Here is a 20,484-nt window from a genome sequence, read left to right on the forward strand (position 1 = left end):
GGAGGGGGAGGGTGGGGGAAGAGGTGAAACGGGCTAGCATTTATTGGACACCTCCTGAACGCCAGACACTTTACGTATAATTTCATGAAATCTGCACAAAAACCCTGCGATGCAGCTGCTTTTCTAGTTATACAGCAGTGGAAACTGGGGTCCGGGAACGTTTAATAACTAGCTTGAGGTCACATAGCTAGTAAGACAGACAGAGACAATATTCAAATCTATGCCTTTATGACCAGAAGCCTGGGCTCTGCCCAGCTCTATTCATGCTGCCAACCATCTGGAGATTTGGAAACAGTGTAAAGTCGAAATTGTGCACTTTGCCGCTGGATATTTGGAGTTGTAGAGACAAAGCCTCTATTATTCATGCTTATGGGCCATTCCCTCTAGAATTGCCAAGGCCATAAACTTTAATCTCTTATTTGGGGAAACAGAAATTATACCTCCTCAACAGGAGGTAGATCCTGTCTCCTCTGGCATGATGCTTGAGGAGGGGCGGAGGGAAGTTTGCTTGAACTTTGGAGCAAGTCTGTGGGGCTGGGACAATGGGCGCAGTCCACATAAACAAGGGTAGGGGCTGCGAAGGCTTGGTTTTGAGAACTTATTGTTGTGTGGCATGGGGCAACTCACTTAACCTCTCCGACTCTCAGGTTCCTTATCCATAAAATCAAGCCAGTAAGAGCACCAATCCCACAGGATTGTGGAAAGCCCTGGAAACAGAGCCCAGCACTGACACGAGTCTATTATTGTTATTACTTGTTGCTCTTACTCAATGGGATGGGGCAGCCAAGGCCTTGGAGAAGCACCTAGGACAGAATCCAGAGCACAGTAAATGTTCGGGAAACACTGGCTCTAGTTGTTCATTGAACCAGAGCCATATGAGTTTGGGATTTGCTTGTCTTCTGACTGCCTCCACCTAGTCATTATATTTACCTTGAAGATGGCCCAGAAGGCTGAAGGTGGAAGTCTGCTTGTATTTTTTCAAATTCTCAAATGGATATCTCAGGTGTTCTTTGGAGGGGAGGGGTCTTATTAAAGCAATTCCCATTTGCCGACCTAATGGATGGCTTAGAAGTTGAATGACACATTGTAGGAAAGTGATTAATAATCATAAAAAATGTCGGTGCATGGGTGGGGGCTAGGGACTCATGTTATTTAGTCTAAAAAAAGCTGATTTAAAAAGTGGATAACATTGAACCCGTAGGGCTCAGAAATATGGTGCTTGGGTTTGTCCTGCCCCCATTTCCCTTTGGATTTCTGTGTCTCTGCTATCTAAGTTTCTTCAGGAGGACAGGATGATTCTCATGAACAACTAGTCCAATATTTGTTGCTCCAGGCATTAATAATTACTTTTTTTTTTTTACATACTACATCACCGGTTTATTACAAAAAGACATAACCCAGGAACAGCCTGATGAAAGAGATGCACAGGGCAAGGGCCGAGGAAAGGGTGTGGAGATCCCCTGCCTCTGTGAGAGCACCAATCTCCCCGAACCTCCCCGTAGTCACCAACTCAGAAGCATTAATAACTACTTTTAAAAGACAAGTTCTAATTTTTTTCATTCTTTTTAGTTATAGAACTTTCAGAAAGAACACGAGAGAACACGAGAGCAAGGGGACTTCAGAGGTTGCCCAGCCAACCTCTTCATTATGTAAAACCAGAGCCTGAGTCCAAGAAGACAAGGGTATCATCTGAGGCTACACGACTAGTTACGGCAATAAACAGAGTATCTGCAACTGAGACTTTCTGACTCCAAAGGTCGGGATCTCCAGCGAACTGCATCCCATCTTCACCTCCTTTCTCCTTAAATCTCAGGCATCACTCAGCTGAGCAGTGACCACGTGATACGGGAGGAGCCATAGTGGGGTCTCACCAGGAGAGGGTGGGCAGGCTGGAGGGGGTGAGAAACCAGGTAGCACACATTTAGGGCATGGAGGAATTTATCTTGAAAGACTTGGGGGAGTAACTCAACAACTGGTCTTCTGTCTCTTCCACCTGACACTCCTTAAAGATATTTAGAGATTTATTTTGTGTTGTGTTGGAGCTGTGTCACCCAACAGGGTAGCCACTAGCCGCAGGTGGCTACTTAGATTTAAACCCATTAAAACTGAACAAAGTTAAAAAGTCACCTCCTCAGTCAACCTTGCCACATTTCAAGTGCTTGGGAGCCACAAAGGTTTTGTGTTAGTGCTGACGTAGAACATTTCCATCATTGCTGAAAGTTCTATTGGACAGCTTTGTTCTAGAGGACAGAACAAGGTTGGGTGAAGATAGATCACAGTGAGCTTGACTGTAGCTGAAGAGAAGGAAGGCATTTCTAAATCATAGAGCTTTACAGAGGGGACCTACCAAGCAGAGGGGGGATGACTACCCTAGTGGGGGGGGTGGTGGTGGTGGTGCATCACACGATTATTCCCATGAGACTGACAGCTGGTGAAGGCCTTTTCTGCATGGCCAGTAGGGTGACATCCTTGAATCATTCCAGCTTTGTGAAACCTTCTCTCATAAGGTCCTCACATTTTTTTTTTTCTCCTCTTCATACAAATCAGATCAATTCTTTAGGGGAAGGGCACCTAACCCCTCTTGGGCCTCATCCGATACCTACCAACCCAACTGACTCCTAAGACAATTGTCTGCTCTTAAGGAAATGGAATGAAGTAGGATTTCCACTGGAAAGCTGAAATTCAAGGACTCTGGTTATGAACAGCAAGGTAAGATGACATGGGGCATGACGGGGATGGGAAAAGCTAAAGAAATAATAGGACCGCTCCATTGGCATCTTTATGATGCATGACGCACAGGTCAATTTGTCCTGGAAGCCCGTGGTCAAGCCTTGCACATCAACTTCAGTGACTGCTTTTCTCTTTCATCTTTTAACCAAAGTTCATACACCAGTGCCTGGCACAGAGTATGTTCTCAGTAAAAATCGTCTGACTCAAATCCAACAAGTCAACGTTGCTGCTAAACCTCAAGGTTCTTCTGGGCTGGGATGGCACCCTTTCCATGTTTGATCTTTTCTTCCTTGCCACTCAAAAGATGTTTGCTGGAGAAACGGAAGCCTGCCATGGGTCCTTCTTTTCCACCAAACTTTCTTTGATGCAAATAGGATTCTGGATCTCTCTAAAATGTAATGTTCAGGGGCACCTGGGTGGCTCAGATGGTTAAGCGTCTGCCTTCAGCTCAGGTCATGATCCCAGGGTCCTGGGATCGAGCCCCACGTCGGGCTTCTGGCTCAGCGAGGAGCCTGCTTCTCCCTCTGCCTCTGCCTCTCTCCCTGCTCATGCTTTCTCTCTCTCTCTCTGTATCTCTGTGTCTCAAATGAATAAATAAAATCTTTAAAAATAAATAAATAAATAAATAAATAAAATGTAATGTTCAAAGCAAAAATGCCCAGCCTTTTAAGAGGATTGGAAATGGGCTTGCGGCTTTAGAAACGCAGGGCACATTAAGGGGCCCGTGGAGCCGTTAACCACCCATTAGCTGCCTGGCAAATCTGTTTTAGATGATCAAATCAGGACATAGTAATTTACGGCATCCAAGCAGCTACTTTCCCGGTGAGATACTCGCTGTGCCGGATCCCGTGTGTCCCTGTTTGCCTGTTGCTAGGGTGATGGCTGGTCTTGGGACGAGGGGCCCCTTTCTGCGGCTGACAGGCTGGGGAGCGCCGTGTGAGCTAACCAGCCCCGCGGAGCAGACTCCAGCTGCTCTGGGGGACAGCTGAGAGGCTTCTCGGAGGAATCGGCCCCACTGCCAGCATCCGGGGCCAACGTTTCTATGGCGACGTGTGCAAAGCTTATGGACTGTATATGTGAGCAGAAGGGGTGCAGTCTAGGCCCTGGAACAAAGGGACTCATTTCCAACAATAGCAAATTCATCTCTAATTGAGCAAAAGTAATCTAAGAGAAAACAAGAAGGCTGAGGGAAAGTATAAAGACGCTTTGTAAAGGCTCCCTCAAGTCATGTTATTTAAATTCGGCAAACAAAATCTCTTTCCATTTAGTCATAGGAACCTCCTAGAAGGTCTTTCTGATTTCTTTTCCTAGTTTTTGTTCCTTACACAGTTGGCTATCATGTGTAATTTTTTTTTATTATTCTCTCAAAGGTACAGGTGACAACAGTTATTTGGCTTTGATATAGCACTTTTATTAACTTGTACCAGCGTAAAGTGACATCATCTAGTTTCCTCAGATAACCAGAGATGCTGCATATGCACTGCAAGTGGCCATAGAATTAGCCGTTGCTTTCCAAAAGCCAACAAGAAAGATTCTAGCATGTTCTCCGGGTCTTCCCCCAACCAAGGGGCCTCATCTGGACCGTCAGATGATCTAGTGATACAATAAAGGGAGCCCTCCTTGGAAATACGATTCTTTTATCTTGTTGGAAGCAAGCTCCAGGAACATTTATAAAAGGTGGAACGCTCCTCTGCATGGGCTCAGAAGAAAACAGTGCACCTTTAGAGCATCTTGAACAGGAAATTTAGACTCACACTTTGGAGTGCGCTGTCAAAATTCATGTTGCTAGAATGAGGTTTTTCCTTCCTTCCACTTAGGTTGTATATTATGTCTGGAGCCTGGTCACAGATCAGGCAGGTACGTGTACTATTTAAATAACTTCAACGTGGCAGGCCTTGGTTGAGGTGAGGAGAGAGAGGGACCCCTGAGGATATGAAAACAGCCCATACGCTGTTTGACTGTCTTTATTCAGACTTTTGCAAGGAAAATTCTTCATCATTTCATAGGCCTTACTGTCGGGGAGCTCTTCCTAAGCAATAACCTGAATCCTTTCAACTACAGTTTCCAGAAAATACAAAATAGTATCATTACAAAAAACCCCCACAGAAACCCAAGGCCTACTTTAGGTAAGGGTTCTAGAAGGTTCCATAGGCCACAGACAGGCTAACGGGGATGACCAATTCCTAGATCTTTATACAGTGTTTTTGCGCATTGTGAGTGCACTTACTAAATACTGTTTGATCAATGAATGAGTACATAATTTTATGCCTTCTGGGTGAGATATTTTATAACTTTCATCAGATAGTGTCTCCATGGGTTTAACCCTGAAGAATTTAAGGACTTCGAAAGATTCAACACTACCTAAAAGTGATGGTCCAAATAATCACAGTGTCTCTTTTATCTAAAGAATGTGCCAGAGCAGGGATTCTTAAGCTGTACTACGCACACGAGTCCCCGGGATCTTGTCAAAACACAGACTCTGATATAAGAGATCTGAGTAGGGCCTGAGATTCTGCATTTTTAACAAGTTCCCAGCATGTCGAGGCTGCTGGTTCCAGGGGCTACACTCTGGAAGTTCATGGAGCCCACGTTTAAGTGATGTCCTTTCAAAGCAAAGACCCCGAGGTGCATCCCCTTACCTTCTTCGACTATTGACAGCAATGCAAACAGCAAGAATCAAAGCCAAGGCCAGGAGGGAGGCCAAGATGATGAGCCATTCTGGTGAGAGTGAACCAAAAGACACCCGTGAGCTTGGGAAACACACTTTGTTAAAACAAAAATGACTTTATAAATTGACCTGGTCCAAACAAGAACTATACTCAGCATCCTGGATGAGTCCAGCCAAAGAGCCCTGCCAACTGGCCGATAATACCAGAACAACTCTGCTATAGGCGTCTGCCCAACAGGCCTCTTATTTTAAACTCTTATCACCAGTCAGAATTTTCAAGTTCCTCCAGAAGAAGCATGTCTCCAAAAAAGCGTAGAATGACCTGTAGAAACTTGTAAATGCCTTTGGCGCAGTATTATTAAGGAGACTAAAGGAAATTTATGTTTCCCTTGAAAGGAACATTCCTCTCCTATATAAGAGCATCCACCTTACGTTTTATTAAGAAACACAAATGGGGGCCATGCACTAGTGGGTGGGAAAAAGACACCCCTGTGGAGGGCTGAAATTCTGCACATTCAACCGGGGCCCAGGTGGGGGGGTCATTTGGCAAAACTTATCCTTCAAAATGTGCATGCTTTTGATTCAGCTTTTGATTCCCCCTTCTGAGAATTTATAGGACCTCAGAATTCATTTCGAAGATGTTCATTGCTGTGCTATTTATAATAGTAAAAGTTGGAAACAACCTAATATAAGAGTAAGGGATCAGTTACATAAATTAGGGCATACCCACTGTATTCTGCATGGTGAGAACAGGAGAAGAATATTTACTGACATTGGAAAGCTGTGGGCAGCCAGTTGAGAGTGGTGGTGGTTAACTAAACAGCATGGATGCTGCAATTACATTTTTGTATATAAATTACATTTTAAAATGATGGGAAAGGGGGCGCCTGGGTGGCTCAGTCATTAAGCGTCTGCCTTCGGCTCAGGTCGTGATCCCAGGGTCCTGGAATCGAGCCCTGCATCGGGCTCCCTACTCAGCGGGATGCCTCCTTCTCCCTCTCCCACTCCCGCTGCTTGTGTTCCCTCTCTCGCTGTCAAATAAATAAAATCTTTAAAAAAAATAAAATAAAATAAATAAAATGATGGGAAAGACATCTATGAAAATGGTAACCATGGCATTTCCAGATGGTGGGGTAGCTAATAAATGATTTATATTTTTGTCCTTCGGTTTGTATTTTCTCAAATGTCTCCAATTATCATGTATCACTTATGGATAAGATGTTATATAAAGGTTTTACAATCAAGCTTTAATAGGATAAAAATATGATTTGACAACTTGAATCCCTTCTCTGGCCACGTGGGTTGTATATCTGTGCAATGAGCTAGCTCAAGAACCAAGAAGGATAAGAAGTCATCGATTGGCCATTCCCCCTTGGGAGTCTTGGATTTCCTCCTACTTCCTGCTCAGGATCGCCTCTGCCTGGCCTCCACCTAGTTAGGTGAGTGTGGAGAGGGAGGTGGAATCAGGAGGTGGGGAGGCCAACAGGTGGTCCCATTTCTGTTCTTTTCTCTGGTCTCTCCTGTTCGCTCTCACTAGAGCCAGGAAGAATGTTGCATATTGCATTTCTGTGCCCCCCCCTTCCCTGGCAGCCCACTCCCTCTCTCCACTTTCTCCTATCCCAGCTGTGCTCAGGCAAGCTGAGGCAAGGGGGTGAGGTGCACCCTACATTCTTCCCTTTTCTCGAGGGAGGCTCAGCTCCAAGGCCTCTGAAGAAGGGAAAGTTAAAAAGAGAATTTACAACCCTGGGAAAACCCTTTCTTCTTTGTAAACTCCCCCTTAGAAATGCTCCATTTTGAGCCCAAGTCAAATAAAGAATTTGCCTCAAGTACCTTAAATCTTGATGCTCAGGAGAGCCAGGTGTCCCAGCCCTCCTACTGCACGATGTGACTCATTAGGACACTTTCTTCTGTCTGGATCAGGAAAGACTGTCCCTTGAGAAACAGTTGTTTGGGGACTAGAAGAATGTTTTTACTCCCCACCCCCTCCAAAGGCCCTTATATCTCCTCACTGTCTGCAATGTGAGAAGAAACTTCCATGCCCCAACCCCGATAGAAAGGAGAAACTGGGCAGGGATAGGAAGGACCTGGGTATGGGACAGAGTCCCCTGGGTGATGGATCACTCATCTGGGAAGGAAGCTTTAGAACCTAACATGCCAATTCTTGGGGACAGGCCAGGGACAGACATTCAATGCATGGGACCCAGAAAAAAAAAGTTCCATTCTTTCCTACCAAGTGCTCTCCACCCTTTAGCTTGCAAAGAATGTGCTTTTTTAGTATCCTTTTTTTTTTTTTTTTTTTTTGCCACACAGCTTGAAACTTACCTGGAATTTGAGGTTTCCGCACAGGACCCGAGGTCGTGTTTGCCCCATTTTCTTGACTCCCACTTGAGTGGCCTAAGGGGAAAAAAACAATATCTCTCAATCAAAGTTTGGAATGCATAATGACCAGTGCCTTACAGAGCAGCACGCAGGGCCAACCTCTCTACCCTCTGCATCACTGAGAAGCTATTTATAGATTCAAGCCGCAGACATTTATAAAGTGTTACACGAAAGAGATCTCCCCAGAAAAGTTGGTTTGATTAAGGCCAGTGTCTGGAAATGTCATTGTTCATCAAGAACATGGGAATTCTCACCAGCGGTACTGTGCTGTGTTTAAGACCTTGGGCTCCAGAGCCAGGCAGTCCCCCCTCTCCCTCTTGCTAGTGACGTCTGCTGAGTCAAGCTACCCTCTCCAGGTCTCAGTTTTCTCATTCAGAAAATGGGGACAACAATAAAATCCACTTCACCATAATTTTACAGAAGTTTAAAGAAGTGCACAAGAAATGGGAATTGTGTGTAGTTGCTCTGTACTATTTCTGATTTAAGACCTTGCTACTCAAAGTGTGGTCCCTGGATCAGCAGCATCAGCATCACAGGGGAGCCTGCTAGGAATACAGAATCTCAGGCTTCACCCCAAACCTACTGAGTCAGAATCTTCATTTTAACAAGATCCCTAGAGGATTCAAATGCTCTGGAAAGTCCAAAGCAAATCTAACAATCTCATCCGTGTCTTCACAGACACAAAAATAAACATTAAAAAATAAGGGCTTAGGGGGCAATGGCCTTTCTGTCCAGGGAAAATCATCCTATTGGAGTCCCTGCTAATATGTTATTGAAACATGCCTTGTTTTCAGAAGAATGAATATTTTCTACCACTACAAAACAAAATAAGGAAACAAGCAAAGCATCTCAAACTGGAAGGAGACGTAGCAAGACACAGAATCCACAAATCTGATCGTTTGAACACTGCATCAAAAACTAATGATGTACTATATGTTGGCTAACTGAACATAATAAAATAAAGAATCCATAACTCCGTATGGGAGGCTCATCAAAATGAGGGAGGCATTGTGTTTTAGTTTTTTATTTTATTTTTTATTGTTATGTTAATCACCATACATTACATCATTAGTTTTAGATGTAGTGTTCCATGATTCATTGTTTGTGCATTTAACACCCAGTGCTCCATGCAGAACGTGTCCTCTTTAATACCCATCACCAGGCTAACCCATCCTCCCAGCCCCCTCCCCTCTAGAACCCTCAGTCTGTTTTTCAGAGTCCATCGTCTCTCATGGTTCGTCTCCCCAGGCATCGTGTTTTAAAAGAAACTTCTAAGACATCTCATGAAGAGACTCACCTAAGTTAAAGCTTCATCTTTTGCTTGTGTTTTTTATGCTTCCTCCTCTGTTTCAAAACAAAATTTGAAAATATCCCACAAAAATGAACTTGTTCCCTCCTATCCATGGGGAACCCACTGTAAAATTCTGAAGTCTACCAAGGGAAGAAAAAGCAAATCAGGGCAGTCTGTCTGGCTAAGCAATGGATGAAGATGGCCAGGGTTGAATTAAAGGAAGATGTCTGTGGAGAGTCAAACTTTAGACAGTGGACAGTGCAATTTTGATGATGATGGTTATTTTGGATAGGCTGACTCCTGTTTATGCAATCTGATGTTTTCATTAAATTTGAAATGGAACAAAACAAATTCTTACCAGACCTCGGGCCATTCAACACCTCTTATGCCACTTTGACAGTGGCCTTGTACTTTGCAAATCTTGGGAGTCCAAGGTGCTTTTCCTAGCTGCCCCCTGGGGTCCTTGGTCATTGGCACGTCTTCACCTGCATGGGTCATGAGATGCTGGCCATCTACACTGGAGATCTTCGGGTTTGAAAGCCATCTAAGCAGTAGAGGTACTCTCCCTGGTCTTTCTCTGACTCATAGCAGCCTTTGATATTTGAAAAGGAGGCCACTAATGGATCATAATCTCTTTATTTTGGTTTTCAAAAAAAGCGCTCCCAGCAAGGAAAGATCTGGGTGTGTGTACAACAAGATGAAACCTCCCACTTGAACAATACACACCTGCGCAGGAGTCAAACAAAAGAGACAGCTCCCGCCCACCTGATTCTCACTTCAAGCAAAAGCCAGAGAAGATGGATGAGATACAGCAGGCCTCACCTTGCACTCCAGAGGTCTGCAAATGAAGCCAGGGTAGAGCTGGCTGGGAAAGCAAGCTTTGCAAAGACGGACACTTGACACTGTAATTTGGAGATGAGATCCAACCTGAGACGTGTGCACAGAGATAATTCAACTGGCCTTGACTGTGAGAAAAACAGTCTAGGACAGAGCTTCTCAAACTTCAGTGCACATACAAAACAACCAGTGTGGGGGGAGGTCTAGTTAAAATGCAGACCTTGATTCAGTAGGTCTGGGATGGCTGGGGATTCTGCATTTCCAGCCAGCTCCTAGGAGATGTCCCAGTGGCTGGTCCAAGAACCACACTTGGAGTAGCTAGGGTCTCTTGATTTTAGAGAGCATGGTTGAAATAATAACTCCCTATCATTTCCCAAAGTTCTTCATTTTCCTGAGAGCTCCTGTTCTTCACAAAACTCTGGGAGGTAACAGAGGCAGGTGTCCTGATCACCTTTTTTACTATAAAGGAAACTGAGTTTGGGAAAGGCTAAATGCCCCAACCAAGGAACCTAAAGAGCTTGGGACTTCTGTCTTTACTTTAGAAGCATTTCTAATGAACCCCTCTATCCTGTGCTCTTGCATGAAAGCTTATTACTGAGCCACCATGTAAATATCTGTCTTCATATTTGCTTTAAGTGTGTGAATCTTTAGGCCTGGAGGCAACTGCAGCCCTGACTTGGGCATGGGGGGAAGACCATGGTCCAGATGGATTCCCTGGTTTTCATGGGGTCACCTGGACTGAGGATATCAGGGCCACTGGTATCAGCAGGACTTTCAGTGGTTCCAGTGTTACTGGTCACAAGTAAACCTGCCTCATGTCAGACTTTGGTGCCTGCAGTAATGTTTCCAGGGGTGTGATCTGAGTCACAGCAAACATGTATCCATTTAATAATACGTGCCTGGCAGTAATTATGGTCATTATGGAGTGTTTTCTTCAGAACATACTTATAGGGGCGCCTAGGTGGCTCAGTCGTTAAGCGTCTGCCTTCGGCTCAGGTCATGATCCCAGGGTCCTGGGATCGAGTCCCACATCAGGCTCCCTGCTCTGTGGGAAGCCTGCTTCTCCCTCTCCCATTCCCCCTGCTTGTATTCCCTCTCTCGCTGTGTCTCTCTCTGTCAAATAAATAAATAAAATCTTTAAAAAAAAAAAAAAAAGAACATACTTATAGAGGCAATATGAGACCTCGGGTCTTGAAACCTGGCTCCACCATTCAACTTACAGTCATGTCAACCCAGCCAAGGTACTTGCCCTTTCAGAGTCTTAGTGTCCTTGTCTGGAATACAGGGATGCTAACCATACTTTCATAGGTCACAGGGTTTGTAGGATGATTACATAAAGTAATACTAGATGAACCATATGGAATCGTGGATATTCAACTGTTGACCTACAAAAATAGCAGCTTCATCTGGTCTACCCTACTACATGGAAAGTGTTTAGTACAACACCAGCAGCACACAGTAAATTCTCAGTAAATGCTAGCTACAGTGCCATGTGCTTTACACCTTTACACCTGTTTCATCATTTAGTCTTTAAAACAATGCCCTGCAACAATTATTATTATCCCAATTTTAATCGTTAGGAAACTGAGTCTCAAATCCCTTAAGCAACATCCTCAGTTAGTATATGGAGGAGCTGGGATCAAGCCCAGGCCATTCTTACTCCAAGACCCATGTTCTTAATCAGGCTGGTGTAGTACAATGCTAAATTGAGACCCTGCCTGAATTCTTCCTGATCCTTTCACATGGAAGACTTCTCTCTCCAACACGGTAGTTCTCAAAGTGCGGTCCCCGTCTCTGCAGCATCAGCATCACCAGGGAACTTACTAGAAATAAATATGCTCAAGCTCCACCTCATACCTACCGCATCAGAAACCTTAAGAATGGGGCCCACCAGTGTGATTTAATAAGCACTCTCCAAGATTGTGATGCATGCTAAGAAAGTCTGAGAACCACTCTTCTTGAGACACTGACTCATGCTTTATTAATCATTGGCAGGCTCAGTGATGATAACAGTAAATGACTACAGTAGCTCAAACTCACCAGCTGATTCTGATCCATGAGTGATATGGGATGTTCCACTGGGGTGAACTGATGAGTCTTGGTCTTCTGTAAAGAGTAATCAGAAAGGTTCATTACTGGTGTTCCACTGCAATCTGCATTTCCTCACTTTTGCAATTTCAGACATCCTATCACCAAGTTTAGTGTGTTAAAGGTCATCAAAAAACCAATGGCAAGGAACCTTGAATGGCTCCATGGTACTAATTACTGTTCATTGCTGGATCCACTGATGAGTAGGTTAGGGCTTTAATCACAATAAAGGAAACTGGGACAGCACAGACCATCCAGAATGACCACAGGAAGTGTGGTTTTGGTAGAAATCTAAGAACATAACACTCTCACAAAAATATCATGATGTCTTCGCAGATCTGAGGTTGGAACTTGATACTGCGACTTTGAAATAAAGACTCCATGTTTTGAATTACACAAATGGGATTGCTGGGAGTGTGTGTACTCTCTGACTCAGAGCATGAGCCACTTAAAGAGATTTCTCTGAGGCAGGAAATAGAAAATGGTTTTGGTGTGCAGTAAAGGATCTTGGTGTTGAATTATGTAAAAATTCAAAGGGAAAAGTCAAATGCTTATTTAGAGAAAAAGAGCCTAAAGATAAGTGAAAAAGGAATAAGAAGATGCGTGTTAACATGTAAAAAATGTGGACCTGGTTATTAGAATATATTTTAAAAAATAACGTTTTTCAAAATTCAAATCTGTATTTTCAACACCAAGAGTTAATATAATCCCATCTTCCCAAATACCTATCACCAAAAGGCTTTAGATTGAGACAAGCTCATGAACTGCTCAAATCTGGGTCTGCAGGTCAAATCTCAGATTCAGCCTATGGAAACCCCTGCTCTTCTCCCTCTTCCCCACACACTTTCCAATGTGCTGGAATCTTAAAAAAACAAAACGAAACAAAACAACAAGACAACAACAAGACAAACAACAATAACAACAGAAAGGGATAATGGTTTCATAAAATGGCTACAGTCACCCATTATGAAGACCTGTAAGGAAAATATAGTAATCTGATCATCACCATTTCCTTGATTAGAGAAGGCGGAGGTAGACGTCCTGTCATCTCTCATGTAATTGTACAGGGGAGATAGATTGCTTTGTTCCTTAGTTAGAATACTCGAAAACAGCATTTGCTGAAATGCCAGCACCGGTACCCCCAAGACCACCACCACCACCAGCACTGCAACCACCACCATAATGGTGAATGTTTTAGTTCTTAACATGAAGCATCAAGACAGAGAAAAACGTATGGGAAGAAATCAGCTTTATCTGAGTGGCTTGGAAGAAAACCAAGGATGACAGTTGAATCACTTACTAACCATTTAATCCATGAAGAAGCACAGAAAATCTGTTTGATCATGGAATTATAGAAGGAATCAGCAACTGTGAGTATCATTTTTGTAGAAAGCATTTTATTTACTAACAAATAGGCTATGTAACCCTTCCACGATACTATTACTTTTAAAATTGCCATTTAAAATTTAAATTCATTTGATTGTACCACAGTCCTTATTCTGCCAAGAGAAAAGAGGCAGTGCTCTAAGATTAATTTCTTTGGAAGAAAATGGACAAGGCTACTCGGGATGTTTAATAACAGGGCAGAACCATGATGAATAATGAATCAAAGGGTGTGAGGAGTTTTGTCTTGCCAATATCACCAAAGTTAGTATTTTTAAAAACTGCTTTTCTGGAAGCTCTGGGTGAGCAGCCCAGAGGAAAGAATCCAAGCACTTGGCATTCTGAGTCTTCTGTCCCCATATCAATTAGAGCATCAGAGATGTCATCTGTTTTATATACCGGGTTCTCATAAGACTTATTCTTTTTGCAGGGGAGGAGAGGCAGACCTTGCTACAAATCCATATATATTTAAAATCACAAATCTTTAATGTAATTCAATGGTTGAGTGGCAAGAAACACTTGAATCACTGGCACGGGGAGGAGAGATTCCAATTCTCATTTCTTATCCAGAGTAGGTATTTCCAGTTCATTTTTCTTCAATGTAAGTTTCTTAATGCAAATGAAAGAACAAAGAAAGGGAGAAGTAGGGAAGACTGCTTATTTGAGAAAAGAAGTCTCGCTCTCCTTTTAGGTCCGTGTCCAACTTAATTGAATAAGTCATCTTTAGTCATCTCTTTGCCATTGCAATAGGAAAAGTCATGCCTATTCATTATTAGTAGATTAAATCATAAAGTTTGAGGTGTGAATCATAAGTAGGTTTAGCCACGAGCCCTTCACCGGAAGTAAAATTCATCAATCCATCACCAGTAAAGAAAATAATTTCGGAACAAAGATATCAGCATATGGAAATGAGTCACATGTTGGGTAAAACCTTATGAAACAGGTAGCATATCTGAGTTGAATCAAATGAAATTGCTAATATTTGACTACTTTGACCTACAAAAGCATTGATTTCATATGGCTCAAATTAATATACCACAAGATTAGGAACAAAGAAAGAAATTCTACCCTAACAACAAGGTCACAAAAATAAACGGAGACTAAACTGGCAAATAAAAGCACTATTTATCTAAAATAAATCTAATTTTATTTGCACTAGAATGATGACCTGGGATAAAGGCCATTCCCATATCACAAATCGGTCTAATCACAGCCCACACAGAAAATGTCCCCCTATAGTATGAAATTACGTGTTGTTTCTCTCTGTAGAGAAATCCAAGCAGATAACAAATGGCCAAGTTACCTGAAAAGAAATGAATAACGTTAGAGTTGGAATCTCCAGCAATATTGACTTCAGTAACTCCAGGGGACCCCGTGTTAGCAGGGGTCACCGGGATGAGGGTCCTGTATTCCCCCGTGGCTGGTGAGTGAGAAGTAGAACCTTCCACTGAAGTAGCTGAGTCTTTAGGAAGATGTCCACCTCTTTTTCCGCCTCTGCCATCAGTCCTATCTGTGTGGAGGTGGGATCAGTGGTAAGCCCACAGTTGTGAGGCCACCACCCATCGGGTGCTTGTCTTCAGAACGTGCCAGTGCTGCAAAAGCTTTCCACTTGTTATTCATGAGTTTGGAGCAAAAGACAGTGCAGTTCATTCCTACTATTACTGAACCAAAGTGGTATTTTGCAATCTGCACCACCTGGACATGATTCACTGGAAAAGATTCTGGTGATCCCAATACCCAAGAAAGGGATTTGTTGCAACATCTGCCTGGATTGTTAAAGTTAGATTTATGCCGCTACGACTGTGACCTTGAAGTCAACTCAGGTACTAGATAATCTTGAGTGCTTACTCAACTGGACCCGCCTTTGATGAAGTGGAGAAAACACATCATTGAACTGAAAAGTAAAATTATGTTGCCTGCAAATGGAACCGTAAATGCCAGGTTTCAAAGCCCTCACGGGCTTTCATTACTTTTTCCTTTGCCATAGGGGCACTGCTTCTTAGTCACCAGCACTATGGATATATGTCCAGAGGATGAATGGCAAAATAATATGTTGATGAAAGGAAAACAGAGAGTGATAGAATTCAGACCTTTACACCAATTATAAATCATATGTAAGCGATTTTAAAACCACGCGACTAACTTTAGAGTTTAAGAAAGCTGACCTTTAAGATTAAGAAATACAGCTTGCACTTAATGTACAATAGCTTCTAAGAGGCCTACAAAGCAGAAAAATCCAAGAACCACCACCAGCCGCACCTTCTGATCAGAAATAACAGCATAATAGCCGCCAAGTGATGTACCTCCACCAAAGACACGGTATAAACATCCATGATTTATGGATCTTTATCAAGAGCTGAAGCCAACTGGGCTTTATAATCCTTACTGCTAGATGTTGGAGTAGAAGTCATTGGATGGTCTTTATCTTCTTCCAAGCCTCCATGTGATGTAGAGAAGCTCTGAGTATGACTCTGCTCTGTTTCAATGAGGGAGGAATCCAGCGTTACTTTGGAGCCATGAAACAAATCCTCTGTTACCTGCTGACAGGAAGGATCTAGCTATGGTAGTGTCAGACAGGTAGGTGCCTAGGAAGACCGAAGTTTGGGTATACCATTCTCCTCTGATTGATAGAAATGTACAACAGAATTCTGTTTTGTCCCTAATTGGCCCTAAGAACCTCTTTTTCAGTACAATCAACAAAGGTAAAGTGCCAAGGTGAAGCCTGAACCAAAACTTTTGTCCACCCTGGATCATCCTGGCCCAATTGTAGCACCGCTTCTAGTCACTTAGGAAACCGGGGAACGTAGAGACAGGGAAAAAGGAATGGTTGAATTCTGGTGCTCCTATACACAATCAAGAGCACCCAGCTGTGGGTCGAGAAGTGGGACTGTAGGGAAATGAATACCAGGATAGCAGGTAGCACAATTCTCATGACAAAAGAGGAAGAAGCTCTAGAATCTAGAACAACTTGCTCAAATAACTCAGATCAAACTTGCACAAAGAAATCTTAAGTCCCTTCTAAAGAATATTAAATTAAAGTTACCATTTTACTCTATTATTAGGTTTTTGATCTTGTCTGTGAATGAGGATTCTCATCACTGCACCGAAACGTCAGGAAACGCTTGCCTGGGCAAACACAGGGCCCTCACTGACATATACCAATTTGAGGTTGAACCACTGCCCATATCTGAAATCACTTTGACTGTTTTGGTTTGATTTCTTTTGTGTTCTTCTAAGAAAGGTACTGACCTCTGAGTTACAGGTGCAAGCCTTCCATAAAGCACATCAGTAAGCCATGTCCACCACCAAGTACACATGACAACCAGGAGAAAGACATTCACCAAATCCCAATCCCAGTGTCAGAATAAAAGTCAGCAGGGACATTAAGTGGAAACACAAGACCCTCCCTTGGAGGGGACCATCTTAGGCTTCCCTCCATCTCCTTTGATGTGTAACACTGTACTACATACATTCTTGGTGATCAAAACATGCTTGCTTATTTTTCCTCTGCCTAGAAGGGCTCACATGAAGGACTCTGCCCAGTTTGTGTAGCAAGCAGTGAAATGAAGCCCTCTTAATTCTGGATTTCTTTCATATTCTGTCAAGAAATTGCAGATGACTTCAGTCTGATCTCTAGGATAGCCCTGTCCATACAGTGGCAATTTAGCATTGATTCTTTCAGATGTTTAGTAATAGGAAGAGATATTAGCAAATGTTCCTCTTTTGTTCCCGGGCCTCGGCACCTTTGTTAATGGTCAACAGTATGTCTTGCCCCTCTTTTGTGGGCTGCTGTAATTTCCCCATTCTCTATAATTATCTGGACCCAAAATGTCTTTTCACAACCATGAAAGCAACCCTACTCCTCTCCTGCCTTGATTGGAGGAAAGATGGGAACCAAAAGGAGATGGTTAAAACATAGAGAAACTACTGTCTTAGCCGTGGTCTTGGGTTTCACTCACATAACTATTTTGTGAAGGAAAATCAGGTTGGGCAGAATCCCACAACCCTTTTAGTTTCCTTAACATAAAGTCATTGCATCTGGAAATCACCAAGAATGAAGGCAAAATCAGATTTAAAGAACCCACCAAGAAAATATAGGCAATGAAGACCCTTTCATACTCTGGGCTGAGCTGAGCCACGTAGCCCTAACTGCACCATTCTACCACCAAGCTTTGCATCCGGGCCAGGGTGAGCAAGAGCTAAAGCGGGACTACAGGCCAGCAGAGGGGCTGTTATATCCTTACGAGTTGTCACTGAAAAAGGTCCTGTCCTGTCCAAGTCTTCCACCAAATGTGTGTTTGGATCTGCAGAAGGCTGACGTGTTGTATTATGGCTGGAGTCCATATCTGAAGGAATCAAATTGGTGTTAATGCTTGATTTACTAAGCTACTTCCTGAGGGTGGTTTATGGTCTCTAGACAAACTATTTTCATATGCAAACCTGTACTAGAGGGAAAAAATGTACATACTGATTCATGTCTCCAGAACTGGAACAAATTATGACTTCTTCAAAAAGTATCACAAGGAGTAACTGGCTTTCATTTAAAGGCTAAGTGTATGAAAGGTGCAATTTTTGTTTATTTTTGCTGAGTCTGCAAGGACACTAAATAAGCACATGACATGCCTCTCAAGCCTTGCAAAAAGACAGAAACATAGCCCGCGTGTGACTTGTCCCATGCCATACAGCTTGCTTCCCTTATAGACACGTGTGTTCTGGATCATGGAGAAAAGACAAAATGTACTGGTTTGGACACCATTTTTTCTCATCTCCCTCACCTGGCAAAAGATTTTTTTTTTTTTTACAACCCTCTTCTCTCTTTTGGTCCTTTCTGCTTCCCAAAGTGAATGTGCATATAACACATAAAATTATCATCCAATACTACCTACATGGAAGTCACGGGAAGTATTTGGGGGCAAGAAATAAGCGGTAGAGGTCAGTGAGTCATTCTCCACATAAACATAAGTATGAGGTGTCTCTGGAATTTAACATGTCCAATGCTGAGTGATACAGAAGTGTCACTGAAACATTTAAGCGTGCTGTTTCTAGTAAATATCACGAATCCGTGCTGCTGGAATAACAAGTCCTGAGGGAAACAGTGACCAAACAATCCAAGAGCCCCATTGCTGTTGCTGGCTCTCTAGCTCAAAGTTCACCCACACTGCTGCATCCAGATAGATTTAATCAGGTCCAGATGACTCCAGAAGGAAACACTTGAATATTGGGCACTCGCATCTACACTGAAGCCTTTACATACAAGAAAAGACAATCAAGATCTTTGTAGGACAAAACGTGGCTGACTGTATTACCCCAGGTTTCAAAAAGGAGGAAAGGCCAACCCAAATCAAAACCCCAAATGGATATTCTCCCAGAAACGTCCTGTCTGTTGAAAGTGTCTAGACACTCTTGCTCATCTTCCCTTTTATAAGTAGACTCCTTCAAGACGTTTTGCACTGTTCTATGGTTGAAGCCAATTGTGTTGCCCTTGACGTGTTCAATGTAATGGGCTCTCTTTCTGTTCATTAGTATGGAGGCTTAATATTGATCCAGAAGGGGCGCCTGGGTGGTTCAGTTGGTTAAGCGACTGCCTTCGGCTCAGGTCATGATCCTGGAGTCCCGGGATCGAGTCCCACATGGGGCTCCCTGCTCAGCAGGGAGTCTGCTTCTCCCTCTGACCCTCCCCCTTCTCGTACTCGCTCTCTCTCATTCTCTCTCTCTCTCAAATAAATAAATAAAATCTTAAAAAAAAAATTTGATCCAGAAGGCTTTTTACTGGCTTGGCTTTCTACCATGGATATACCAGAGCCTCCAGCAGTCATGTGCATGAACATGTATGTGTGTTGGGTTTGCATGTGGTACTTCAACCCCACAACCTAATGGCCACAACATAGCCATTCAAACTCATCTTCCTTTATGACACCTGGACCCAGTCGCTCTGAAAAATTGATTCCTTGGTTTCCCTTCCTTTATGCCTCTCCTTACATGAGTCTCCTTCCTAGAAAAACTTTCCCTGACTTCCTTTCTCTGACCATCCATGTTTCTTTTCCATTTTTGAAAAAAAAACAGATCAGATGCATCTTTCTCTGACACTCTCTGGAGGGTCCTCTGAATTTTTGTGTTTATTGTTGGCAACATTCATTTGACATCTATTACCTATCATCTAGTATTGTTAGATACATTTTGATTTATCATTGATGATAAATGTTTTCTTTTCCTAACTAAATTTTAAATCAGCTAAGGTCATGGAACATTGTGTAGCCATAATGCATTGCACATTAGAAGATATTTAATACAATTGTAGCTTAAGGGATATCTAATCATTAACATTGGGGTACAGCATAGGATGTTTTAAAGAAATTAAGCCATAGAAACTGTGGGATTCATTTTGGAGATAATTTTGTTCAATTCAATATTGAGAGACATCATCATTGTGTCTTAGAACACATTTCAATACAGTTTATGTTATGCATATCCTTGGCAGTTTGGATCCAGATAATATATTCAATGCTATGACTGAAAATTCACATCCTTCTATTGACTCTTTTGGTTTATCTCCCTTTTTGGAATGTGACATTTCTGCCATCAAGACATCTTGTCGAATAATTAAAAAAAAAAAAAAAAACTTGAGTAACTCAATTCATGGGTATAGTAAGGAGCATGGATTCTTCAGCTTAGTAAAGACTGAGAAAAGGGATGACACCACCTGCTGCCAACTCCTACAGATTCTCTCTGATAAAGAATTCCTTTTGAATATAAAAATTGGTCAAATAGAATCACAATCTATTCTTGCTCAACTGCAGCTAGTATCTTTTTTACTCTTTCATTTCTGTTTTTAATTGCTAATAGGTAAATAAGAATGGTATTTAAGAAAACAGGGATTCCATCCTGTATAAAAGTTGTCCATTCATTAAATTTGCAACCATTTATTGAGGGCCAAGAGTGGTCTAAATCCTAAGTCACTGGGTACTGTATTTCTCTCTCAATGTGGCAAGAGTGAATAACGTTTTCTGAGCTTTTTAGTTACTTGTTTGAAATGAGTACTTACCAATTTTTTACCTCTAAGTTTTCTCTCCCAAAGACAAGTTACATCTTTGGGTCTACAGTGACAATA

At 42.5% G+C, this 20,484-nt stretch overlaps 1 protein-coding gene across 28 annotated transcripts in view; it reads right to left on the reverse strand.

Moving 5' to 3' along the window:
* The window catches only part of CD44 (CD44 molecule (IN blood group)), an 85,205-nt gene that overhangs the window by 1,982 nt on the left and 62,739 nt on the right, over positions 1 to 20,484 (reverse strand). For 11 of the 28 annotated variants that reach the window (XM_064576650.1, XM_064576649.1, XM_064576655.1 and 8 more), the window contains 2 exons: positions 17,621 to 17,722; positions 14,483 to 14,886 (listed from right to left, as the gene is read on the reverse strand). In XM_064576650.1, the coding sequence (XP_064432720.1) occupies positions 14,498 to 14,886; positions 17,621 to 17,722 (491 nt within the window). In that variant the 3' untranslated portion in view covers positions 14,483 to 14,497. The other 17 variants (XM_064576651.1, XM_045893911.3, XM_064576663.1 and 14 more) reach the window with 6 other exon arrangements.

Source organism: Mirounga angustirostris, unplaced genomic scaffold (assembly GCF_029215605.1).
Source record: "Mirounga angustirostris isolate CCGP_5_RB_7025 unplaced genomic scaffold, mMirAng1.0.hap1 SCAF_13, whole genome shotgun sequence".
Taxonomy (NCBI): Eukaryota; Metazoa; Chordata; class Mammalia; order Carnivora; family Phocidae; genus Mirounga; species Mirounga angustirostris.